The sequence below is a fragment of the Scyliorhinus canicula genome, chromosome 18, assembly GCF_902713615.1.
Source record: "Scyliorhinus canicula chromosome 18, sScyCan1.1, whole genome shotgun sequence".
In the NCBI taxonomy this organism is placed as follows: Eukaryota; Metazoa; Chordata; class Chondrichthyes; order Carcharhiniformes; family Scyliorhinidae; genus Scyliorhinus; species Scyliorhinus canicula.
In genome coordinates this window covers 101,690,083-101,717,510 of record NC_052163.1, presented here as the reverse complement: position 1 = coordinate 101,717,510, position 27,428 = coordinate 101,690,083, and the positions used below count along the sequence as shown (strand labels likewise).

The window sequence follows — 27,428 nt, the reverse complement described above, 5'->3', positions numbered from 1 at the left end:
TAAAGGACTAGAAATGCAAAGATCTTGGGCGGGATTCTCCGACCCCCTGCCGGGTCGGAGAATCGCCGGGGGTCGGCGTGAATCCCGGCCCCGCCATCCTCCTAATTCTCCGGCCCCCCGACTCAATGGCCGCCGGGGCTGCCCGAATTCTCCGGCCTGCGATAGGCTGAAGTCCCGCCCCTCTTTTGCCGTCGGCGTAAATTGGAGTAGGGCCCTTACCGGCGGCACCTGGCAGTGGGGGCGGGCTCCGAGGTTCTTGGGGGGGGGGGGCGGGGGGATCTGGCCCCATGAGGTGCCCCCACGGTGGCCTGGTCCACGATCGGGGCCCCCCGATCTGCGGGCGAGCCTGTGCAGTGGGGGCACTCTATCTTTCCGCACCGGAGGCTGTACCGGTCCGCCGTTCATGGTGCGAAAACAAAGCCCTCTGCGCATGGAAGGTGATGGCGCCAGCACACGCTGGCGCTCCCATGCATACGCCAACTTGCGCCGGCCGGCGGAGGCCCTTTGGCGCCAATCCCCCTTCCTGCCGGCCGGCGGGGCGCAAACCACTCTGGGGCGGGCCTAGCCCCTGGAGGTGCAGAGGATTCCGCACCTTTGGGGCTGCCCGACGCTGGAGTAGTTCACGACAGTCCATCCAGCCGGGGCCCCCCGCCCTGCCGGGTAGGGGAGAATCCCGCCCCGTATCATTCCTTTACTTAGAAGTTCAGGATGGCTGTGGACACTGCAACACTATGATCTAGTTTAACAGTGATAAAGGGGATGGTAGATATTGGACAATTACTATCACATTGTTTTGAGTATGGCAGATATAGTACAAATATGGTTAAAAATTTAAAATTAGCTGGTTGAATTTAATATGGTGTATTTTGTAACAATGTTCCACGACAAATGTTACTAGCAAATGGAAGCAAGAACTTGGAAGTTGTTTAGCAAAAATTCTTGAGTGTATTTTACACATCCATGGGTAGAACCCACTAGAATAAATTAAACGGGCTGCCAGATTCTCCAGCCCTCTGGCTAAACTGTCAGCGAAAATGGTGGGGCACATCAGTTGCACCACAGCCATTTAACAACCAATCGCCCATTAATAGACCAATTTGTTTGACCCTTCTGAATCAGGAAGTCTCACCTCAGAGAGCTGCCAACCAATCAGAGACCGACAGCTCTCCAGTCCCGGCAGTGTCATCAGGAACGGTGGCCACTGCCGGTTCTGAACTCAGGATTTGAGCAGGTGAGTGGCTCATGGACTGAGCACAACAGTTGAGTCAGCCATCTCCTCAGGTGACAAGTTGGCAAGCTTCAGCGAGGGGAGAGGTTGGTGGCAAGGGTTTGAGAGTCCATAGGGAAAGAGCACCTGACATGGATAATACCCTGGGGTCCTATTAAGGAGGGTACTCTCCCTTTCCTGTCACCAATACGTGCCGGGAAACATGTAGTTACTTATTCTGAATCTTTTTGGCTTCCAGTGGTGAAAGCGGAGCCGGAAAAACAGTAGCAGCGAAATATATTATGGGGTACATCTCCAAAGTGTCAGGAGGAGGAGCAAAGGTCCAGGTAACAACAGAAGATCAATTTATTAATAAAATAACTTAAGCATTTCAATTTGTCTGAGTATCGTCAGTTTGCAAATGCTCAGTTCCCAGGCACAAGAGAAAGGAAAATGGTGAAGAGAATCACTATGCTATTGCACACCCTCTATGCATAGCTGAAGGATTTCCTGTGGGTTCGTGAAGGAAAACAAATGGGGGTGGGGGAAGACAGTTACTCCCACAAGAGTCAAAAGCAGTATCGTCACATTCAAATGAAGCAGCAGAGAGGTAACAGGGCCTCCTACTTATTTTTCCGAGCAAATGCTAGGCACCTGTTTGGAGCCCAGAAGAAATGGGCTCATGACTTTGCGTCGTGCCGAATTCAGATTGGAGGATCTGAGCAGAGCCAGGCTGCTACCTAACAATGTGACACATAATGTGTGGGCTTGCATGAGGAAGAGGATCAGAGTCAGAGGTCTTTTGAGTCAGAGCTGCTGTTTGTGCTGCAGATGTTGGCTTTCTCCCCTAGCTTCCAGGCCTTTGTAAATTAACCAAACTCAAAATCACTGATACGTTGAGGTCCTCCCAGGAGGGAGGCTACTTCAGGAGCACTCCAATCGACTGCCCATCCAGGTGGAGAGCGATGACAAAACTTACTGAGTGGACTGCTCAGTGAGCGGTACACGAATATCATTCTTGACTTCACCTCCAACCAATTTCAGGCAGGGCACAGAGTTAAAACATGTCCGTCAAGGATTTGAGGGCCTACTCTAGATTCCTTTGCACTGGCTTCTTCTCTCAGTTAACATAAGGGCTGACATCAGCTTTCTCTTATATCCCTGCCACTGCCACCCTCAAGTAAGCCTTGAAGTCAATGAGGAGGAGAGCCACGACAGTCCCCTCCTTGATTTGTGGGCATCTGATCACAGTGCAGGCATGCCATGCCCTCGCCCATTGGGAGAAGCCCCCAAAATGGTTGGTTAATGTAAAGAACGTGGAAGCCCAGTGTTGCCAGCCTGCATGTTTATTTTCATCTAGGAACTGAGCATTTGCCAGGTGCATAGTGGAAGGGACCTTCCTGTTTATTCCCTTATTTCCCCTTTTTTTTAGTTTGCTGTTATTATTTTGATCCATGGATGATCATTGGACAGGTCACTTTAAGGCAAGCAGCCTGTATTTTTAATTCAAGCAGAAGAATCCGGAAGTTACAGGAGATATGACTTGCTGGTTTAAATAGGAGTTGCAGACTTTTCTGCACCAGTGAGAGAGTTGAGGTTCTGACTCAGTTTGATTGATTGGCTGGTGGTCAATGAATTGTCCAAAAAGACAGAGCTCTTCCCCGTAACAGGTGGTGATAGGATCTTATCCCGTTGGAATGCTTTTCAAAGTTCCATGGTTTTAGTTTTAATTCTGGCAGCACAGGAGGCAGAACCAATCAACTCTCGCTCCAGAAGCCGGCTCTGAGTGCTACCTCTCTCTCCAGAAAGCTGTGCGTGCGGTGTTCCTGAAACCATTGTTTGAACAGAAGTAAGGGGTCTCTTGAGAACAGCAATTCTAAACTACAGAGAACCTCAATGAATTAACCTACAGAGAAGACCATTACAGGCTGTTTACCAAAGACTTTAATCTGCAAGCTTGCTGTGAAGAAAATTGTGCTAAAAAAGCATCAATTGAAACAAAAACTCTTTCTTCCTTTCGCATATGATGTTTGCCCCTTTCCACTCCTCTGTGTTTGTTTATCTTGGTTGTGTTTGTAGACGATGGGGCAGGTTAAAGTAGGGATTAGGATTTAGTTTGTAATTAACTAGTTGTATTCGCTGCATATTACATTGTACTTCTTGTTCTAAATAAGCATTAATCATGTTTACAATTACAAACCTGCAGACTGTAATTATTGAGTAGCCAAGGGCTACAGCCTTTGGGTATTTTTATAAGAATTCTTGCTTATTTCACTTGTGTTGTAACTCAGAGGCACGTGGGGGCTGGAATTGACCGTGCACTACCTCAGGGTGTCGTAACAATAGGAAGGAATACCAGTGCCAGACATATGCAGCAAATTTATAATGGAGGCAAATACATAACCGTTTAATTTAATTTATCTACCTTAATCTAGCATGTAAAAGATATCATCCTGCAGTCAAACCCATTGCTTGAGGCTTTTGGAAATGCCAAGACTGTACGAAACAATAATTCCAGTCGATTTGTAAGTAATTCCTTCGCGGAGGTTTCTGTTGCGTGATTTAAATGTCTTACTTTTAAGGCATCAATGAGCTAAGCTTGATTGTGATTCACAGTGACCCTACTGATTTAGAAATAGTATGGGAATGAACTTTGGCACAAATGCACCCAGGAATTTCTCCAGGGTTTTCTGTGACTTTCTGCCAATGATTTAGTAAACCACTGGAAGAAACCCTTTGAAAATTGAAGCCCTGGGCGGCAAGGTGGCTGAGTGGTTAGCATTGCTTGCCTCAAGCCGCTGAGGACCCGGTTTTGATCCCAGCTCTAGGTCACGGTCCGTGTGGAGATTGCACATCCTCCCCATGACTGCGTGGCAACCCAAAGATGTGCAGGGTAGGTGAATTGGCCACACTAAATTGCCCCTTAATTGGAAAAAAAGAATTGGACACTCTAAATTTACCAAAAAAACGAATATTGAAGCCCCCAGTTTCTATTCACCCAATCATTTTTCCAAAAATGTTCAATGCCGGTTTGGAATTCAGAGAATTTGTCCACTTGAGCACTTGTATAGTGCACCTTACTAATAGCTGAACACAAGTATGGACTGATATCCCTTGTTGTTTAAGAACAGGACTATACAGTGTTATACTTTAATTATTTCAGGTGTGTGTGTGTCTGTTTGTGTCATTGTGTGTCTGTCTTGGTCTGTCTTTGTGTCTTGTGTGTGTCTTTGGGTCTGATCTAACCAAAGAGGAACAGAATCCATAGCGAGCGTGTTTAGTTCTGTGTTTCCCAGCACTTGCAGCGCAGAGAAACACAATATTAGCTAACGCGACATATTAGAATGAAACTAAATTTTGTTTTAAAGTGATTCACATTGCAAACGTCTCACGAGATCGCGTTAGATCTCGCAAGGCGTTGGAAGCCGGGAAGACCCTGGGAGAGGGATCTCCCAGCATTTACCAACCACGTTGCACCCCGATATGCTGACTTTCAGGTGCAACGTGGCCGGTCTATCTTTTGTCTATCTTTGTGTGAGTATCAGTGTGCAGCAAGTGAGTATTACTGTACAGATCCTGTACTAACATGTATCATTTCTGCCTAAGGGAAAGTATGTCGAAATTCAGTTCAGCCGTGGTGGGGAGCCAGATGGTGGTAAAATCTCTAACTTTCTCTTGGAGAAATCGCGAGTTGTGAGCCAGAATGAGAATGAGAGGAACTTTCACATTTACTACCAGGTAATGAACATCTTTACAATCTGACCTTAGTAAATTTAGAAAGTGAAAAAGGATGAATGAATCCACCTCTGTGTTCAGAGGTATGTGAGAGGCAATGGTTACCTTGAGATTAGTGGATGATACAAAGCAGAAACTTTGCAAAAGGATTATTAATAATAATAATAATAATAATAATCATCACTTATTGTCACAAGTAGGCTACATGAAGTTACTGTGAAAGCCCCTAGTCACCACATTCCGACGCCTGTTCGGGGAAGCTGGAACGGGAATTGAACCCGCGCTGCTGGTCTTGTTCTGCATTACAAGCCAGCTGTCTTAGCCCACTGTGCTAAACCAGCCCCCAAAAATAATAATCACTTATTGTCACAAGTAGGCTTCAATTAAGTTACTGTGAAAAGCCCCGAGTTGCCACATTCCAGCACCTGGTCAAGAAGGCCGGTACAGGAATTGAACCCACGCTGCTGCCTTATTCTGTATTACAAGCCAGCTATTTAGCCCAATGTGCTAAACCAGCCCTTGGATTCAAATGATTTTATAAGCTAAATGAGTGAAGTTTGAATATCAGGTAGCCATCAACCGAAAATTTGGAAAAATAAGCTTGCTTAGAAAAATGTATGAAAGAAATAGATTGCTGACGTAAGTAGGTTGAATGCAAGATCAACAGAGGTTTATTAGAAAGGTCTCTGTACAAGTGCAAAAGTATTTTTATTATTATTGCACCCACTTATGTGCCCTCCCTTTCAAATCAGCCCCCACTTACTCACTCATGCCCTCCCTCCCATCCCCACCCACGCACAGACTCATCCCCTTCGCCTGCTCTACCCTCCTCATGTGGATTTCTCCATCTTGTCCAGATATAGGATTAGAGAAGCAGCTGTCAGAGCCCAAACCTAAGATCCCATTTTCAGCCTCCAACCAACCCCTTCCCCCCCGCCACTTCACCGCGCCCCCTCCATCCCACATTTCCACACCCAGAACTCCACTCTCGCCCTCCACCGCCCACCCTCGACTCCGCTCTTGGCCTCTCCTGACCACCCACCCTCTGCCTCACTTTCAGCTTCCCCAATTAACCCCACCCCACTCCCAGACCCTCCCAGTCCTGACCGGCTCCACTCTCACCCCGGTCCGGTCTAGCTTCTCCTACAGCCGAGGAGTCACCAGGCCGACAATCCAGTGCAGGAGGGCACACTGCAGGCATGGGAGCAGTAGCATTGGCAAATTGTTATAAGCCGCACGAGATCTACAGGATTGGAGCAATCAACCTCCCCGTGAGTCTCGTCGTATACGAAGGGGCGGGGAACCCTAAATCATCCATAGTTAATTTCTGTATAAAGCCGGCCAAGTATGGTACCAACAGTGGAGACCTGGTTGGGATCTGATGTATATTGTAAATACTAGTGTGTGTTAATAAACCAAGTTTTCTTAAATCTACTTAGTCCGGACCCGTTTGTGGTTTACAAACCAGATCAGAATCAGGCTGGACCAGCCAGGTTAGATCTAGGCCAGTGGCTCCACTTGCCCAGCTAGGGCCCCATCCAATTCTTCAGAGTGACCCAGATTAATCTCTCCGCCTTAACAACCACGCCACTCGAGCTGTAATGCACTTTATCTGTAAAAGAGCCACATGTGACTCATCAACCGCGCTTTGGCCAGCCTCGATTTGCCAATTGGTTTGTTTTTGTGGTGTAATCATCATCAGTTCAATGGTGTCTTAAAGGTGATGTTGATGATTTTAAAATGTTCCTAATCAGGATATAATAATGATTTTATGCCAGTATAGATAGGTTCTGTTACAATACAATATTCCAAGTGTGATTGGGAGGTAAATTCAAGCAAGTGTTGAAATCTGAAATATAGGCCCAACAACGTGTTCATTTTTTCTTCAGCTTCTTGAAGGGGCTTCACCAGAGCAGATTGACAATCTCGGCATTGCTGATCCTACTTACTACTTCTACTTAAACCAGTCCGGCACCTACAAGGTGGATGGAACAGATGACAAAAAAGAATTCAAAGAAACAATGGTGGGTATTGCAATATTGTTTTTTTATTTTAATTGAGCTGTGCAAACATCTCTGACAAAAAAAAATCACAATTGAACAGTAGAATTTTCTTCCTCTTCTTTGTCCCTGCCTTAGCTGACAAATTTCAGCACTACTGCAAAAACTCTCGGGTGATTTGACCGACTGACATTATTCATGTCCTTCATCCCCTGGCCATGATGGGGTGAATCTACATCTTACGTTCCACAGCACAATGTACCACACGCTCATTGGGAGTGGTCATCACGATTTTACTTTACCAATGTGACCCATTCTAATCATGGAATAGAATCCCTACAGTACAGAAGGAGGCCATTTGACCTATCAAGTCTGCACTAGCACCCCCGAAAGAGCACCCTACCTAGGCCCACTCCGCGCCCTAACCCCATAATCCCAACTAACCTTTGGACACAAAGAGGCAAATTAGCATGGCCAATCCACCTAACCTACACATTGTGGGCTGTGGGAGGAAACCAGAGGAAACCCACGCAGAAAGTGCAAACTCCACACAGACAGTCACCCGGGGCTGGAATTGAACCTGGGTCCCTGGAGCTGTGAGGCAACAGTGCAGAAGGGGACCATTCAGCCCATTGTGTCTGCACCTGCTCTCCAAATGAGCATTATAACTTAGTATTATTCTCCTGCCTTATCCTTGTAATCTGGCACAAATCATCCAATTGAATGCCTCAATTAAACCTGCCTCTACCAACTTCCAAACGACGCATTCCAGACCTGAACCGGTCGCTGTGTGAAAAGATTTTTTTCTCTCTTCACGTTTCCTTATTTTGCAAATGACTTTAAATCTGTGCCCTCTACACTATTTACTGTGCTACCTAACTTTGTGCCATATGTCAACCTATATTTAAGACTCCTTCTTACAAATCATTTACAAAAATTGTGAAATTTTGTAGCTCTATCAGTGTTCCTGAGGTGGAACATTCTTGTCACATCCTACCAGTTGAGTTTATGTCTAGCATCTCTACTCTATCTACTATCTTCTAACCAACCCTCCATCCAAGCCAATAGGTTGCTTCCGATTCCACTTCCTCTCAGTTTTGTTACAATCTGTAATGTGGAACCTTATCAAATGGTTTCTGTAGATCCACATAAATAACAAACACAGACATTCCTTTATCTACCAGGCTTGTTACCACAAAACATTCAACTGTTGTTAGACCTGATTTACACTTTACAAATTAATATTGATAGTCTCTTAGTTTATACTTGTCCAAATGTTCTGTCACCCTGTCCCTAACCCTAACCCTACTTTTGATCACTGTTCTGAGAGATAATATTTGGTAAATCAGGAGTGCCAATCTTTTGGAACAATTAAGTTGCATGCTTAACTTTCCATCCTTTAAACCAGATATCACACTGGGAGTGGAGCATCACACAATTCAAATGTTCAAGTGGATTGTGAAAATTGGATGTTTTCTTGACACTGATAAATTGATGCTTTTTAAAATCTATTCAATAGTGTCAGCAATTGTGTACCGGATGCACCCCAGGAGATAATCTTGCTGAAAATGAATTTAGCCCCCTTACTTAAAAGGGAAGATGTGTCAGAAACCTATATCATCAATATTTCTCCAAACAACATTTCACGACCATTCTCAGTGGAACGTGTTGGCTAACCTCATGGTTTAAGAAGCTCAGTTGAATCATTGGCCCACATTTTTCCCTCTCAATGCTAAACAAACCCACAACAGGGAACTGAACTGGGAGGTGAGTGGGGCTACAACTTCACAGCTGACATATCATTCCCACCACCTGACATTTTTCCCAGGACATGAATCAAGGTAGGTCATGACCTGACACTTTGGGTTGGAAATTTAAATCCCTGCTGGATTTTTTGGTCGTAAACCTCCCGCAAATTCTCCATTCGAGTCAGCACGTAGCTGCTGAAACGGAGAATTCAGCCCCATATCAAAGAAAGAATAAGATATTATAACCTTGTAAAGCTGTCAATTAAACAAAGCTAGCACTTGACTTCAAGCTGTGTAAACATACCTCTGCTGAGCTGAGTCCGCTCACCATTCTTGGAACTCAGCCAAACATTCAACTGGCAAAACAAGTATCTGGCCATCTGTTCAAAATGCGTCTATTAATACAGAGGTGAAGGGTAGGGCAGTTGAATGACCATGTAGAGGCCTGGGCTAGTGACCTAGGAGACTGAGGCCGGCCTTTTAAACCATCCTGCCGTGAAAAAATGCACAGCTTTGCTGCTTCTTCGGACTTGCCTGGGGAAGTGGCAGACAAAAGCCTTGCCTGCCCATGTCTCGCAGAAACAAAAATATTGTAGGAGGATGTAACAGGGTCATGATCATGGAGTTGGGAAATAGCGCAACTCATGCTTCCTGCCAATGATGAGATGAATTGGCACAATGTTCTCACCCTCTTTGCAAACTCATTAACTTACACTGGAAATACAAGTGACCAGTTTGTGATATTCATTCAACTGCACAATTAAAGAAAGTAACATCAAACTAACCAGGTATTTAAACTGCCAAATCTGATCTAAGTTGTAATTTTATCTGGTATCTAATTACGAATGTTCTTTCACCCTCTTAGAATGCCATGCAAGTCATAGGTATATCAGCAAATGTTCAGATGGTAGTACTTCAAATTATTGCTGGAATTCTACATCTTGGAAATATCAATTTTGTTGAAGTAGGGAATTATGCTGAAGTGGAAAATGAGGCTCGTAAGTAATATTTATTTCTACACATATATTTTGGAAGGGGCGTAATGGTCAGTTTCACTTACATTTGCAGGAATATATTAGTGATAAATAAGTGTATAGTCCAATTAGGCATTTGTGTTTTGTGGAAAAAAATAATTTACGTTTTGTTTCAGGGTATAGAAAATTCATGTTGAAACAAAGTGACATCCCTTGGCATCTCCACTCACATTCGTATTCTGTTGACTTATGTTGTTCCATGTGAAATTATGAAGCTGCTGGATGCACTAAACTTGACAAAGTCTATGAGCCCTGACTTCATCCCAATAGTCACCGTTTACACACCCAAGAGCCTGGCAATGCCCATTTCCAGTAAGAAAAAGTTCAACCACCTCCATCTGATCTTAAATGGCATCCTCATCGTCAAATTCACCAGCAACAACTTTGCGAGAGGCAGCACAGCGACACAGTGGTTAGCACTATTGCTTCACAGCGCTAGAGTCCCCGATTCGATTCCCGGCTTGGGTCACTGTCTGTGCGGAGTCTGCACGTTTTCCCCGTGTCTGCGTGGGTTTCCTCCGAGTGCTCCGGTTTCCTCCCACAAGTCCCGAAAGACATGCTGTTAGGTTGCCGGAGTTGCGGAGGAGCCTGGATCTTTTCCATGCCGCTGGATGGCTGCTTGCTGGTCGTTGCAGATTCACTCGAGAAAGGTTTGTTAGAATAAATATCTCCCTGGTACCATGATGTGTTAAGTGAGTTAGTTCAATGTTGACTGCAACTGGATGCAGTGAATCTAGAAACAGGCTTCCGACGCAGGAGCTCTCTATCACATGGAGATGATGCTCATTGGCTTGTGCACTCTAACTATCTCAGTAGCTGTGTCCTGTGAGAGAGGGAGAGTCTTAATGCTTTGTGGGCTTTATAGTGGTGGTGTCCTCTCTGGTGATTGGTTGTTCTGTGTTGTGTGTGTTTATTGGTTATCCTGTGTGTCAATCACTGCCTGTCTGCATCTCATTATATACATGAGTGGATATTATGACACTACCTAGGCCCACTCCCTTGCCCTATCCCCGAAACCCCACGCACTGATCAGGGGCAACCCACCCAATCTGCACATCTTTGGACTCTAAGGAGCAATTTTTGCATGGTCGATGCACCTAACCTTCACAGCATGAACTGCGGGAGGAAACCAGAGCACCTGGAGGAAACCCACACAAACACGGGTAGAATATGCATCCTCCACACAATCAGTCACCCAAGGCCAAAATCAAACCTGAGTCCCTGGCGCTGTGAGACAGCAGTGCTAACCACTGTGCCACCGTGCCACCCATCATCTGAAATTCCCTACTTAGCACACTTGGAGGAATAGGACCACCCCATACAGACTGCTAAGGATGAAGAAAATAGTGAATCGTCAACTTTATCTGCAATTATGTTACCACGTGTGCTTCACAATGCCAGGAAGGGCCATTCTAATTGTATTTACAACGTTGAGGTGGGTTTTTGTTTTCGCCTTTCAAGGAGTGTAGATGGAATACCTGTTCTAGAACCCACCTAACTTCACTCTATTTCTGTAACTGGAATGATAATTTAATGGAGTAGGCCATCTGCGTCACCAGACTGGGGCCCATGCAGTGAAGATAAAAATCTACCCCAATATTAAATAGCATTGTATGGGACTATGAGCTGCTTTCACCGTCTACTAGATGCAGATAAACTGTAAGTTGTCTACAAATCGGGCAGAATTTTACATTCCCCAGTTGGTGAGTTTGTAGGCCGGAGTAGGTATAAAAGTTCTTGAATGGGACTTCCGGTGGCGGCTATGGGAGTAGGTTGCACATTTGGTGTCTCCCGTCTCAGTCGGAGGTTTGGACCTTTTCCCTGGACTTTTTTGCGCTTTTGATCATGGAACTGGAAAGCAATAGTACTGAGGCACAGGACCCATACAGAATTGTATGGACCTCAGAAGCCAGAGGAACCGTAAACAGCAGAAGAAGTGGTTGAGTAAGGGCACAGTGGAGGCTGTGAGAGGGACCAGCATGGCTGGTGTTCAGAGCAAGGCGCCGACAGCCCAGCCCACAATGGAGCAGCTGCTGCAGACTATGCAGAAGGGCTTTTTGGCTCTGAAGCATGACAACTTGGAGCCGCTACAGAAGTCGATTGACCGGATGGAAAAAAGGCTGGATGATCAGGCTGAGAAGCTCCAGCCGTTGGAGAAGTCAGTGGAGGAGCAGGCTGACTTTGAAACGGTGGCGGATGTGGAGATTCGGAGGTTGAGGGACAAGGAAAAAGTGCTTCTGGAAAGGCTGGAGGACTTGGACAATAGATGTCGCTGGCAGAACGTGAGAATCATGGGCCTCCCGGAGGAGGCAGAGGGACCGGACGCTGCCGCGTATGTGGAGGGTATGTTTCAGAAGTTGCTAGGGAACAAAGTGTTCCCGCGCCTGCCGGTGGTGGACAGGGCACACAGTGCAGGTGAGGCAGCCGTGATGAGGGGGTCCCCCATGAGCGATGGTGATACGATTTCACAGGTATCTGGACAAGGAACGGGTGCTGCAATGGGCAAAGAGCACACAAAGCTGTACTTGGGACAATACCACCCTGCGTATTTACCAAGGTTTGAGCTCTGAGGTGGCCAGGAGGAGGGGAGGCTACAGGCAGGTGAAGGAGATACTGTATAAAAACAAGGTGAAATTCGGGCTGCTTTTTCTGGCGCGACTGTGGGCTATGTATGAGGGTCAGCACCACTATTTTGAGGAAACCGAAGAGGCGATGGACTTGGTTAAGAAGCAAGGGCTGGCCCTGAGCTGAGGACGTTTGGACTCATGTTAGAACTTTTAAGTACATGTGGTGTCTCTCTCGTTTTGAAAATTGCCTGTATGTTTGGGTCCGTTTTTGTCGTTTCTTTGCGTGTTTTTTGCGTAGTTTACCTGAATGTTTCCTTTTTGGGCCCTTTGATTAGTTGGAGCTTGACCGGGGGGAAAATAATAAAGAAAACTGTTAAAAGGGTTGGGTTAAGAGGGATGCTTCAGGGGAACTTTGTGCAATCTTTTCTGTGGAGGACTGAGAGTGCCTGTTATTTCTTATCTCTTTTTTTTGTATTGTTTAACTTGAATTGTGCTATTGTGGGGGTTGTTTACAACTTGTAAAGTGTTTGCTTAAGTACGGCTGATCTGGGGAAGCGTATGGATGGGTCGGGGGAGGGGTGACTGGGAACAATAGGTGGGAGACGCGCTGGCGCCGAGGCTGGGATCCCCAGGCTAGCTGAGTGGGGCTAGTCAACGGAAGCCGAGGTGGGGGGTGTGCATATAGTTAGATTCGGGCAGGGGTTAGGTGACAAGATGGTGCTGCTGGGGGGGGGGGGGGGGGGGGGGGGGGGGGGGGGGGGGGGGGGAGTCGTCCTGCTGACATGGATGGAAACTGGGCATGGCAAGAGTGAGGAGGTTATGGGTGGAGCCAGTCAGGAGGCGGGCCAGATGAAGCGCGACACATGGCTGGGGGGCTGGCCAATGAAAGGGGATGGCTGATCGGCAAAGGGAGGGGGGGCGGAGTGCCCCCCAACCAGGCGGATCACCTGGAATTTTAGAGGGTTAAACGGGCCAGTGAAGAGGGCGTGTGTGTTTGCGCATCTGCAGGTTCTGAAGGCGGACATAGTCTTGTTGCAGGAGACGCACCTGAAGGTGGCAGACCAGGTTAGGTTAAGGAAGGGCTGGGTCAGTCAGGTCTTTCATTCGGGGCTTGATTCTAAGACGAGGGGGGTTGCGATTCTGATTAATAAAAGGGTAGAATTTGAGGCGGAGGGCACAGTCGTGGATGGGGGTGACAGGTTTGTTATGGTGAGGGGTAAGCTCGAAGGGGTGAGAGTAGTCCTGGTCAGTGTATATGCCCGTAATTGGGACGATATGGATTTTATTAGAAGGATGCTAGGGAAGATCCCTGACTTGGACTCGCGTAAGCTGATCATGGGCAGGGACTTTAATACAGTCCTGGACCCGAGCCTGGACCGGTCATGTTCAAGAACGGTCAGGTTGCCAGCGATGGCAAAGGAACTGAGAGAGTTCATGGAGCAAATGGGGGGAGCAGATCCGTGGAAATTTAGCAGGCCGATGGCGAGGGAGTTCTCGTAGTACTCCCACGTCCACAAGGTGTATTCCAGAATTGACTACTTTGTTGTGCGTGGGGACCTGCTGGCCGGAATAGTGGGGGCAGAACACTCGGCAATTTCCATATCGGACCATGCTCTGCACTGGGTAGACCTGCAGTTTTGTAAGGAAAGCTTTCAGTGCCCACCATGGAGGCTGGAAGTTGGATTACTCGCGGACAAGGCGGTGTGTGAGAGGCTGAGGAAAAGCATGCAGAATTACCTACAGGTGAACGATACTGGAGAAGTCTCGGCAGCGGTGCTCTGGGAGACGCTGAAGGCAGTGGTGAGAGGGGAGCTGTTTTCAATCCGGGCGTACAGGGACAGGACAGACAGGGCAGAGACGGACCGACTGATTAAGGAAATTCTACGGACGGCCAGGAGTTACGCGGAATCCCCGAGGCCAGAATTTCTCAGGAAACTGCAGAGGCTGCAGGCTGAATTTGGGGTGCTGACTACAGGCAAGGCTGTAGAGCAGCTTAGAAAATAAAAGGTGCGATTTATGAGCATGGGGAGAAAGCCTTTAGAATGCTTGCGCAACAACTAAGGAAGAGGAAAGCGGCTAGGGAAATAGGGAGGGTAGTGGATGTGGAGGGTAATCTAGTGGTTGACCTGGCAGTGCTGAACAAGGTCTTCAGGGACTTTTATAGGAAGCTGTACACTTAGGAACTACCCATGGGACTGGGAGGGGATGAGGCGATTCCTGGATGGACTGACCCTCCCAAGAGTGGTGAGGGGGTTGGTGGATGGACTGGGTGCCCTGGTCAGGATTGAAGAGGTATTGGGGGGCCTGAAGGTCATGCAGTCGGGTAAAGCCCCAGGGCCAGACGGTGGAGTTTTACAAAAAATTTGCCAGGATAGTGGGGCCAATGCTGGTCAGGGTCTTTAACGAGGCAAGAGACAGAGGGAGTTTACCCCCGACGATGTCGCAGGCCACCATCTCGCTTATTCTGAAACGGGACAAGGACCCGGAGACTTGAGGGTCATACAGGCCGATCTCTTTGATCAACATAGATGCCAAGTTACTGGCCAAGATCTTGGCAACCAGAATTGAGGACTGTGTACCGGATATAATTGTGGAGGATCAAACCGGGCTTGATAAGTGAGGCAGCTGGTGGCCAACATAAGAAGGCTGCTCAACGTGATTATGATGCCCCCGGAGAGTAGGAAGGTAGAGATAGTGGTAGCCATGGATGCTGAAAAAGCTTTTGACTGGGTCGAGTGGGATTATCTGTGGGAGGTACTAGGACGATTCGGGTTCAGGGCAGGGTTCATCGACTGGGTTAAGCTATTATATCAAGCCCCGGAGGCGAGTGTAAGGATGAACGGGACGACATCGGACTACTTTAGACTGCACCGTGGGACAAGACAGGGCTGCCCTCTCTCCCCACTGCTGTTTACGCTGGCCATAGAGCCGCTGGCAATTGCACTGAGAGCTTCTAGGGGCTGGAAAGGGCTGGTCCGGGGGGGAATGGAACACAGAGTCTCGTTATACGCAGACGATCTGCTGTTATATATATCGGACCCAATGGTGGGGATGGACGATATTATAGAAATCTTGAGGGAATTTGGCCGGTTCTCAGGATATAAATTGGCTAAAAGAGAGATGTTCGTAATTCAGGCGAGGGGGCAGGAGAGTAGGCTGAAGGGGTTGCCATTCAGGCTAGTGGGGGAGAGTTTCCGATATTTGGGGATTCAGGTGGCACGAGATTGGGGCAAGTTGCATAAGCTCAACATGTCCCGACTGGTGGAACGAGTGAGGGAGGAGGTCCGGAGGTGGGATGCACTCCCGCTGTCATTGGCGGGGAGGGTGCAGATTGTTAAGATGGCGATTCTCCCGCGGGTCTTGTTTGTTTTTCAGTGTCTCCCCATTTTTATCCCACGTTCCTTCTTTAAGAGGCCGAATAAAATTATTCTGGGATTTGTATGGGCAGGGAAGTGCTGGGTGATGCTTGAAAGGAACAGAGAAGAAGGGGGGCTGGCGTTGTCGAACTTCAGCAACTATTACTGGGTGGCCAACATAGCGATGATAAGGAAATGGATGGTGGGTGTGAGGTCGGTTTGGGAGCGGATGGAGGCTGCTTCGTGCAGAGGCACTAGCTTAGCAGCCCTGGTCACGGCCCCTCTGCCGCTTCCGCCGGCACGGTACTCCACCAGCCCGATAGTGGTGGCGGCTCTTTGGATCCGGAGACAGTGGAGGAGGCATGTAGGGGAGGTAAAAGCATTAGTGTGGACCCCAATCTGCGGCAACCACCAATTTGCCCCATGGAACATGGACGGGGGATATCGACTGTGCAGGAGGGCGGGGATTGTGAGGATGGGGGATCTGTTCCTGGAAGGGAGCATTCCGAGCATGAGGGCGCTGGAGAAGTTTGGGCTGGTGAGAGGGAACGACTTTAGATACTTACAGGTGCAGGATTTTGTACGCAGACTGGTGCCATCCTTCCCACGTCTCCCGCCGAAGGGGAGGAAGGGCAGGGTAGTTTCTAGGGGAGAGGTGGGAGAGGGTAGAGTCTCAGACGTCTACAAGGAACTGATGGGAGCTGAGGATATGCAGACCGAGGACCTGAAGCTTAAGTGGGAAGAGGAGCTCGTGGGGGGAGATGGAGGACGGTATCTGGGCAGAAGCCCTGAGCAGAGTAAATACGACCGCAACATGCGCCGGCTCAGCCTGATCCAGTTTAAGGTCGTGCATCGGGCCCGGATGAGCAGATTCTTCTGGCTGGAGGACAAGTGTGCTAGATGCACCGGAGGCCGGCTAACCATGTACATGAGGGTAGCAGGGTAGCATGGTGGTTAGCATAAATGCTTCACAGCTCCAGGGTCCCAGGTTCGATTCCCGGCTGGGTCACTGTCTGTGTGGAGTCTGCACGTCCTCCCCCTGTGTGCGTGGGTTTCCTCCGGGTGCTCCGGTTTCCTCCCACAGTCCAAAGATGTGCGGGTTAGGTGGATTGGCCATGCTAAATTGCCCGTAGTGTCCTAAAAAAAGTAAGGTTAATGGGGGGGTTGTTGGGTTGCGGGTGTGGGGTGGATGCGTGGGTTTGAGTGGGGTGATCATGGCTCGGCACAACATTGAGGGCCGAAGGGCCTGTTCTGTGCTGTACTGTTAGAAAAAAAAAATATGTTCTGGTCGTGGCCTAAACTCAGGGGGTATTGGCAGGGATTCGCAGATGTCATGTCCCGGGTATTGAAAACTGGGGTGGTATTGAGCCCTGAGGTGACAATCCTTCCCACGTCTCCCGTTTCGGAGGACCCGGGAGTCCAGGAAGAGAGAAAGGCCGACGTCTGGCCTTTGCTTCCCTGGTAGCCTGGCAATGAGTACTGTTAGCATGGAGGGACTCAAAGCCCCCGAGGGCTGAGGTATGGCTATCAGACATGGTGAGCTTTCTTGGCCTGGTGAAAGTCAAGTTCGCCTTGAGAGGTTTGCTACTAGGGTTCGCCCGAAGGTGGCAGCCATTTATTGACTTCTTCGCAGAGGAGTAAGCATCAGCAGGGGGGGGGGGGGGGGGGGCTAGGATAGAATAGAGTAGAGTAGGGGGATATTGAGGCAGGTCCGTGCGTGAACAGAGCCGTGGTTTGCACTATGTTTAATTTGTGTCTTCTTTTGTTTTGTACTGTATAATGTCACTTTTTCTAATTGCCCAAAATACCTCAATAAAATTGTTTGTTAAAAAAATAGTTGTTGAATGGCCATCCCACCAAGTTCCCAACCACCCAGGCCTCTGCGCAAGTGCATTCTGGATTGGATTTGTTTATTGTCACGTGTACCAAGATACAGTGGGGCGGGTGAGTGCTAGACCAGCCCGCCCAACCTTGCCCCAATTGGAGCTCTTTAGTGGATAATTATTGACCACTTAAGGGCTGTTTCCCACCCAACCTCAATTTTCAGGCTGGCAGGAGGAGTTCAGGGCAGGAGAGAGGCCCAAAAAGTGACCCTGCTCAGTACTTTGGAGGGGAGAGTGGGGTGGGAGGCTTCCATCAGCAGCCTCCTTTTAATATTGGGCACGCCCACAAAAGGACAGGCCCCTGCGGACCCTCCCCCACCCTGTGGCCTCACCACCGACACCCCGCATTTCTCTGCCAACTCCCCTCGGGCCTCACCTCAACACCCTACCCTGAGATGCCAAAATTTACCCGATCCTAGAATCCAGGGACTTAAGTATCTGAGGACTGTTTGTCGTCCCAGCCCTGTCCAGTGAAGCTTCTGGTACTGCAGGGACTAGAGATCTGCCAACCAATCAAATTGGCCGGTAGCTCTCTGACGTGGGAATTCCTCCCAAATGAGGAGTGGACATCCTACCTCCAGCCAATTAACGCTTGTCAGAGGATTTAATGGCTGCAGGGAACACAGTAACAGCAGGAGCGTATTCTTCACCAACTATTTGAATGACAGGAAAGGAAGCACCACCAGCCTAAAAGTCCTGGCCATAAAATTGGTGCGACTGTTGCCTTTGCTGATAATGATATATTGACTCACACAGAAGCCCCCATTTTAAATTGGAGAGGAAATTGGATGAACAGAGGGCATGGCAATGACGACTGTTCTTTTTCTGCCTCTTCTCATTCATCATCACCTAAAGAGTGATCAATACCTGAAAATTAAAAGAATGAGCAGCAAAAACTCAGGGATAATTCAAGAGGAAAGGCTGTGATGGAAAGTCATGGTTTTCTATGTTGCAGGAGAGCTAATGGAGCACATGGGGCGGGGTTTACCGAGCAACGCGCCGCGTGTTTCGCGGTAGCGGTAGGCCGCCCCGCCATTGGCCAACAGCAGGATCTTCTGGTCCCGCCGTTGTCACCAGGGTTTCCTGTTGACTGCCCCCCTTGCCGCCGGAAAGCCCGCAGTGGGGGTGCGAATGGAAGATCCCACTGCCGTGAACGCCTGGAAAATTTTGCCTATTGTCTCCCTCTGACTTAGCTTTGACTGGTCAACTGCACTTTCTCATTATCAAATGACCCATAGCCAACTACAGTTTATTGTTGCCTAATGAATAGACAACAAATAATTGCTGGAGACTAATTTTGGGAATTGGAGGAGGAAGAGAAAGGTCCAAAATGTTTCACAGTAGCGTAAAGAAGTATTCCCACTCCAAGTTATCTCCCTGGCCAAAATCGCATGAGTGTACCCTCTTCATGAAACATTTTTATAAATGACATAGCTTAAACAACAGATTAACAAGCACGGGCAGCACAGTAGCACAGTGGTTAGCATAGTTGCTTCACCGCTCCAGGGTCCCAGGTTCGTTTCCTGGCTTGGGTCACTGTCTATGCGGAGTCTGCACGTTCTCCCCGTGTCTGCGTGGATTTCCTCCGGGTGCTTCGGTTTCTTCCCACATTCCAAAGATGTGCAGGTCAGGTAGATTGCCCCTAGTGTCCAAAAAAAAAGATTAAGTGGGGTTACGGGGATACAGTGGCAGTGTGGGGATAGGATGGAGGTGTGGGCTTAGGTAGAGTGATCTTTCCAAGGGCTGGTGCAGACTCGATGGGCCAAATGGTCTCCTTCTGCCCTGTAAATTCTGTGACTGTGAAAACAATGTTATCCTAGACTTATCCTTCAGGAAGTAATTGCCATTTCAAAGACATTGCTCAATGGTGCTGTATTTTCAAAATGTTAATAACCGGTTTGTTGTTGATGCAAAACCAAAGGACCACGCCGTGACTAATTGATTTAATTTCATTGTTTTTCATAAAGATTTGGCCTTTCCTGCGTTCTTGATAGGAATTGATCAAATGAAATTGAGAGAAAAAGTGACGAGCAGAAAGATGGACAGCAAATGGGGGGGCAAGACAGAATCCATCAATATGACCCTAAACGTGCAACAGGCAGGATACACTCGAGATGCACTGGCAAAAGCACTCTACGCACGATTATTTGATTATTTAGTAGACGTAAGTATTTCTCAAATGTCCAATTAATTTGAATGTGTGAACAATTCTGACCAGGTCCAACTTCTATGGATTGGAACAGGAATTGGGATAAATCGAGCAGTCTTCAAGAGGATAGAAGTCTGTTCCTAGGCATCATAAGCAGCCAACATCCAGATGCTTCAGATTTGGGTTACTTCATCACAACGTGAATTATAACACTGTGTTTGCAAGACATTAGAACTCATTTTTACCTGCTACTGCGCAAGGATCATTGCAATCTGTTCCAATATTTTATGTAGAAAATTAAATCATTAACGCATCAGTTACATAACAGTGTTATATTTGATGGAGGGCGGGATTCTCCATTTCTCAACCCCGTGTTTTTCGGCAGTGCGCCACTCGCTGGGATTCTGTCTTCCCGCTGCTTGTCAGTGGAATTTCCCATTGAAGCTACCCCAAATTGCTGGGAAACCCGCTGCCAGGGTTGCGCTGCTGGCAGGAACAGTGAATTGCAATGACCAGAGAATTCCGGCCAAAGTTTGGAACTGAAACCGTATTGGATTTTTTTTTTGTTGCAAAATATTTTATTGGAGGTATATTCTAATATATACAGAACGGAAACAAGCAAACAGCAACGGTTAATCATGCACAATTACCACTATTCTCCCATACCACCCCCTCCTTTAACATCCAGCTCCCTCCCCAAAACTCAAACAAAACACAAAGAGCCCCTCCCATCGCTGACGTATTAACATCCCTTAAAGAAGTCAATGAACACCCTCCACCTTGTGGAGAATCCTTCCTCAGCCCCTCTTATGACAAACTTGATTTTCTTTCTCGGTGGAGGAACTCTGCCAAGTTGCTCACCCATGCCCGCACTTTCGGCGGCTCCGAGGACCGCCAGCATAAACAAGATCCCCGATCAGGGAGGCAAAGGCTATCTTTCTTTTTCAGAAATTTAGAGCACCCAATTTTGGGGCAATTTAGCGTAACCAATCCACCTAGCCTGCACATCTTTCGAGCTGCGGGGGCGAAACCCACACAGAAACTGGGAGAATGTGCAAAGCTCCACACGGACAGTGACCCAGAGCTGGGATCGAACCTGGGACCTCAGCGCAGTGAGGCAGCAGTGCTAACCACTGCACCACCGTGTTGCCCCAGGAAAAGGTTATCTTTACTAGATTATTAAACACACAATTTACAGTGTACAGAAATAACGGATACTGATTGTAATCAGAAGCAGGAGGAACATGGGAATATGAATAGGCCCTTCAGCCCCTTGAGGCTGTTCTCCAATTCACTTAGATCATGGCTGATCTGAACCTCAGCTCTATCTTTTCCTAGCCTTGCCAAACAAAAATCAATTAAACATTTTAATTGACTGAGAATCACAGCTTGTAGGGGGTGATGCGACCATCAATTCACTCAAGACACGAGTGGAAGTAAACTGTGGCTTTAATCGACTTACAACTGAGCCTGCCTGTGACCAGAAGAACTGAGGGCAGGCTCACAAGACCGCAGCACTTTATACTTATGGTAGTGGGAGGAGCCATGGGCGGAGCCATGGGCAGAGCCAAGGGTGGAGCCCTGTAAATGCTCCTCATCTCCCCCTGTGGGCAAAGCCGTGCAACGGCTCCCAGATGGAGCCCACAGGGGCACAGTGACGCACAGTGTGAATTATACATATTATACGTTCACCACAGGGAGAGAAAATTCAAAACTCCCACTACCATTTGAGTGAAAAAGTGTTCCCTGATAAGACTCCCAAGTGATCCAGATCTCATTTTAAAATCACACGCCCTTATTCTGGAATCCTCCACCAAAGGAAATAGTTTCTCCGTATGTGCCCTGTTTTTAGTTGCTTTAAATACTTCGATTGCATCACCCCTTCATTGTCTAAACTAAGGGAATGCAAGTCAAATTTATGCAATCAGTCCTTGTAATTTAACTCCGTAAGCCTTGGAAAATTCTCGGATATCTGTACTCTATTCCTTCCAAAGCCAATCCATCTTTCCAGAGGTTCGGGGTCCAAAATTGAAAGATGTCCTCCATATGGACTCTGGGCAGAGCTCTGTACAATGGAAGCATCTCCTCCTCACTTTTGAATTCCAAGTCGCTGGGGACAAAGGCCAACATAGCATCAGGTTTTCTAATTACTCCCTGTACCCGTACTCGATGTTTTGTGATCTCTACACAGAGACAGCAGAATCCCTTTTCCCTTTCACAGCCTTTTGTCTTCTGTCATGCAAATGATATTCCACTTCCTGTCTTTCTTGGATCTAAAGTGGGTGACCTCTCATTTTCCCAAATTGGCCTGCATCTTTTATAACATTTCCCGCTCAAGCGGTCTGTTCACGGCGCTTTGTGCTTTTCTGATTCCATTCACATGATTGACTGTGTCTTTCAAGCAGTTGTTTTGCATTAAAGGTTTACCGGAAAGAATCCAGAACCAGGAATTCAAGGAGTCCCAGTTTTGCCACAGGACTTCCACCTGCCCATCTGCCCTGGCTCTGAATCTTTAATTAATTGTATAATAGATTTAGGTGCCAATACTGTTTGTGATGCTTCTGCAGTACCTAACCCTGGTATGATTGGATTTCAGATTACCAGCTTTCCATTTCCATAGGGAGACTGGGTCACTCTGGCTTATATAGCGGCAAATCTCAATTTCTGTCCTTGCCTCGTCCAGCAATGGTATGTCCCCCCCCCCCCCCCCCCCACACAAATAGCAGTCAATCCCCAATCTGACATTTTAAGAAGCTTTTATGATCATTTTATGGCCAGTGCAGCTGAATCATGGACGTGGATGTGCCATTGACCATACCCTGGATGGAATTTCCAAAGGAACTTGGCATGGTGCCACCTCTGCTTCGACATGTGATGTTTCAGTGAAGGGCTGAGTGGATGAAGGGTGCACCCACCATCCTCCCTCTCTGGAATTTCGCAACTCAGACAGAAGAAAATAGGAATCTACCAGAAATTGCATGGTTCTGCCAAAAGTTTCTTCCCCCACCCCAACACCTAGATAATGCTAATTTCATAGAATGCCTACAGTGCAGACGGAGGCCATTGACCCATTGTGTCCACATGAACCCATGACCACTCCCCAGTCCACCCTGCCCTATCCCCATATCCTAACCTGCACATCCCTGGACACTAAAGGCAATTTAGCATGGCAAATCTACCGAGCCCGCACATCTTTTGACTGTGGGTGGAAACCGGAGCACCCGGAGGAAACCCACGCAGACACGGGAAGAACGTGCAAACTCCACACAGTCACCCAAGACCGAAGTTGAACCCGGGTCTCCGGCGCTATGAAACAGCCGTGCTAACAACTGTGCCGCCCCAGTTTTCTGCCTAAAACATAAACATCTGGGGCTGGATTCTCTGTTGGCCGACGCGGAAATCAGGAAACACGATTGGGCAGAGAATCGGTTCCGATGCCAAAAACGTGGCGAGCGCTGATTTGATGCCAAATCACAATTCTCCATCACCTCAACAGTGGCGTCAATGCCTGCCGGAACACACGTACAGTAAACACTATTTGCACATTATTAGAGGGCCTGACCCTGTATTCTCCGCGGCCTCTGAAATTCTCCACCTCCGATGGGCCAAGTTCCCGACGACACAGTTCACTTGTGCTTTTAAAAATCGCAAAATCGGCATTATTGCTGCTGAGGGAGTGAGAGGGGGTACGAAAAGTGTCCAACGTCGCCATAGTTTTCTGACATTTGTGCCGCTGGCCGAGGGGCTTCTATCAGGGCTGGGGGGAGTAGCAGGGTGTGGCCAGGTGGGGGGTGGACGGTCATGGAACACCATTGCCGGAGCCCGCAAGGCAGCCATGCAACTGTGCACACACTAACAGCCCATTGTGCACTTAGTGCCACGGGTCGTATAGGTGTCCCCCCAGTGCCCGCTGACCCCAGCCGACCCATCAGCCTTATGGGCGTCCTCCAGCACAACCAGTGCCATCTTGTTGGCTGGGATGATGAGTGTGGGGATTGTAATGTGTATGTGCAGCTGCAGACTGTCAGCCTCCCGAGTGTCAGTCACAGATCAGGCGAATCCTGCGCCGTTTTTCATTGGAATCGATTGTGTTCCATGGGGCACCGGTGCTAGCCCCTGCACAGTAGTGTCGACCACGCATGGTGGCTGCGGACTGTGTCCAGCGCCGCCACAGTAAGAGGGGGAGGGGAGCTGTTCTGCTGGGCTGGGGGGACTCATGGGGGATGGTCCGGGGGTGGCAAGGGAGGTTACGGGGCTCACTGTCTGGCAGGCCCGATCCGCATGCGGCCGGCGCCATGTTGTACGGTTCAACCGCTGCAGGTCGTCGCCGTGCGCATGCGCGTCCACAGACCCGGCAATTCTCAGGCCGTTTATGGCGGGAACGCCAGGCGGAGCATCGATGCGAGGCAAACTAGACACTTCCTCCGGACATAGTCTCAAAATTGGAGAATCCAGCCCTTAGTCTCAGAAACTGAGAATCCCGCCCCTGGTCTTTGTTATCCACTTTGTAATATACTGTACAATGTCTGAAAGATAATACAGAATATGACAAGATACTGTGGAATGTTCATTATGGCTATATGATTTTAGTCACTATTTTGATTTCACTGAAAGAATTGCTTGCCAGTGTTGGAAAAAGCTTCCCAAACTGCAATACCAAGTGAAAGTTTACATAACATGTTCTTTTAAAATATCTAATAATTTTTACTCTTTATTTCATCAATGCATCCTTTTTTGTTACACATTGATTTCATTCCTTCTGTTTAGGCTGTTAATAAGGCAATGCAGAAGCCACATGAGGAATACAGTGTCGGAGTGCTGGATATTTATGGCTTTGAGATTTTTCGGGTAATGTATAAAAATTTACTTCTCTCTCAAATTTGCGCTAAAGGACTGGGTTTGATTTCAGAATGGAATTTTGCAAATATGAATGAAATTTGAAAAGTAATTTCAGACAGAATTCATGTTTAGTTTTCTGTAAGGATGAACCTTCAAATCAGCACCAACCACTGAAAAGCAAGCATTAATTTTGTGTAAACATAGTAGGTTGCATTGATGCTTTGTAATGTATCAGCAGCACCATGATTTAAATTGGAGTGCCAATTGTTTTCTTGCAAGTGTTTTCTTGCAAGATCCTACTTTATCCTGCTCTTCTAACCAGGCAAGAAAGGAACTCATTAGAAACAAGTGGAATCCTTCTTTAAAGTTACAGCTTGAGTTCCAATTACATTATCAAAGCCTGACTGATACTATATCCAGAGACAGACACAGCAAATTTGTTGGGCATGGTTTAACAAAAAAATGTATCTGTCATTTTGGGCACTATTAGCGAGGTGTTTCCTGATGCGATCGGATTGGCGAGATCGCGGCCCATATTTAACGGTACTTAGTGCTGGAAATGAGCCCCCACGAGCTTCTCGCCATTATTGGCTGTCTCGCCGTCTGATTTGCTGGCCTCGCCCCTCAGCGTCTCGCTGCTAACAAGGGGAAACTGCTTTTTACTGCTCCATCATCGCTCACTCCCAGTCAACACACAATCATAGCAAAGGGCAGACTTGCTCCTCGCTTTGGGCATGCTAACCTGGCCAGACTTCTCGGCGCTGTGGATGCGAGATGGGACATCCTGGTCCTCCGAGGAGGACGGAGGACCAGTAGCAGGGTAAACAACACCGCCTGGGAGACAGTGGCAGCGGCTGTCAGTGCGGGCAGCATGACAAGGAGGACCACCTTCCAATGTAGGAAGACCAATGACCTCCATCGAGCTGCAACGGTAAGTTGCCACCTTTCTCCTGGCATCAGTTGTGCCTGCCACCCCTCAGATTTCCACCCCGCCGCCCCAAATCACTGGCTGACACCTCGCACCCTCCCACATTCGATCTTCATCCTTGCTCCTCAGAATCCATTGGATGCACAAGCATAAATCCTTCATGTTCAGATGCGGTGTCCACACATACCATCTGCTATAGACCCCTTCATAAAGCGTGTGACTCACAATGCCTTCTTTTTGTCCCCACAGGAGAAGATAGTCCTTAATAAATGGAAAAGGGCCAATTGACGGAGTTGGGGGGGGGGGGGGGGGGGGGGGGGGGGAGAGTACCAGAGATTTGAGTCTTCATCCCCTATGAAGAACAGGGCCTGGAAATCGCAGGGGTGACCGAGGAGAGAGCAGTCACCGGCAGCAAGGTTAGCCTGCGCTGCAGAGGTGAGAATCCACTGCTCCTTCACCCAGGTGACCTCTCAAGTGAGTTGTTCATGTCAAAATGGTCCTTCCCTCTCACTGACCACGTGTCCATTACCTCGCAGGATCTCCATCTGATGGGGCCAGGCCATCTGGAATCATTCTGCCCACACACCGAAGTGACCACCTCGGTGGAGAGCTCCGAGGAGACCACCATCGATACGTCACAGCTATCATCCCCACCTTCCACCAGCGCAGACACACACCTCAGAGGGTGACATTAGTGGACAGGCTTCTGGGGTATAATCTGGTGAGCACCACTCAGTTGCTGATGCACATCAGGTGGAGACGGAAACATCTTAGGGAGCCAGCAGGCCTGGACTGATCCGAAGACTCAGCTGAGTCACAGCCAAATGCCAAACCTCTGGACAACATTATCCCAGAGCTTATGCAAATGATAGGACACAACCGTCAGATTCATGAGGGGAATGTCAGTGACATTCCAGAGATTGCATAGCCGATTGGAGGAGTCCAAAAGGCTATGGGCGCAGACAATGAGTGGCACCGAGGCCAACACTGCTAGGGTGACAACCGCAGTGGAGATCCTGGAGCATAACATCAGCATCTTGAGTGGTGTTGCCCAATGCATGGCTCAGTCTGTGATGACCATGGCTGAGGGCTTCACCATCATGTCCCTCATCCCAGTCGATGAGGAACGTGTCCCAGATGCAGGTGGACATTGGCAAGGCACTGAAGAGTATGGCTCTGTCACTTAGGTACATCACTGAGGGTGTCGACACCATGGTGCAGACAATGGGGATCTCCCAGGCAGAGCCAGGTACCGCAGAGGCCTCTGGAGCTCACTCCAGCTGCCCCTCAGTCCTATGGAGACCCCCCAGGCCCTACAGACATTATCAGGCAGGAGGGAGCACCAGAGGCCAACCCGGGGCCTGTCACCAAGGAGACGCCGCCGGTTTTCAGTTCTTCCAAATCTGCCCCCTCCAGACACTGGCACATCTCAAGAGCAACAGGAAGAACAGGGTGGCACAGCAATGCCAGTGACACCGGTAAGTCATCGTTTACCCCCCCCCCCCCCCCCCCCCCCTCCCCCTCACTGGCTCCAGGCCTTCCAGAGGACATCTACCAAAGACCTCTGGGTGCGGGAAGCAGTAGGCTGCCTCCACATCACATCTGATGTGCATCCTGGGGACTCACCTAGACGTAGCGGTAGACCATGGAAGGTCAAGAAGAGGGAGGATCACGGAGTGGGCTCTGAAGAGGTAAGAGGTTGGGGGAAGGGGCACTATCTGTAGCTACGGCTAATGGAAATGTCAAATGTTCATTAATGAAACATGTTACAACTGATACATGTGAAACCTCTATCATGTTAATCTTCACCGTGGGCCTGCCTGCAGCTCCATCCCATGTTGCCGTTGGCTGCCCCTGCTCCCAAGGGCACAGTGGTCCCAAATCAAACACCTCCAATGCAGGCCCGTTCAGAGGATGGGTATCAGCAGAGAGACAGGAGTCAGACTTTGGTATAAACTGAGGAGCACCAGATCTAACCTCAC

General features: G+C 48.4%; 1 protein-coding gene across 1 annotated transcript in view; it reads left to right on the top strand.

The window, feature by feature from the left end:
• myo1f (myosin IF) overlaps nt 1-27,428 on the top strand; it is a 180,548-nt gene that overhangs the window by 81,799 nt on the left and 71,321 nt on the right. Inside the window, exons 5-11 of the mRNA XM_038777186.1 lie at nt 1,467-1,554; nt 3,643-3,732; nt 4,814-4,945; nt 6,832-6,966; nt 9,556-9,688; nt 19,498-19,694; nt 24,447-24,527. Coding sequence (XP_038633114.1) covers nt 1,467-1,554; nt 3,643-3,732; nt 4,814-4,945; nt 6,832-6,966; nt 9,556-9,688; nt 19,498-19,694; nt 24,447-24,527 — 856 coding nt within the window. The remainder of the gene's footprint in view (nt 1-1,466; nt 1,555-3,642; nt 3,733-4,813; nt 4,946-6,831; nt 6,967-9,555; nt 9,689-19,497; nt 19,695-24,446; nt 24,528-27,428) is intronic.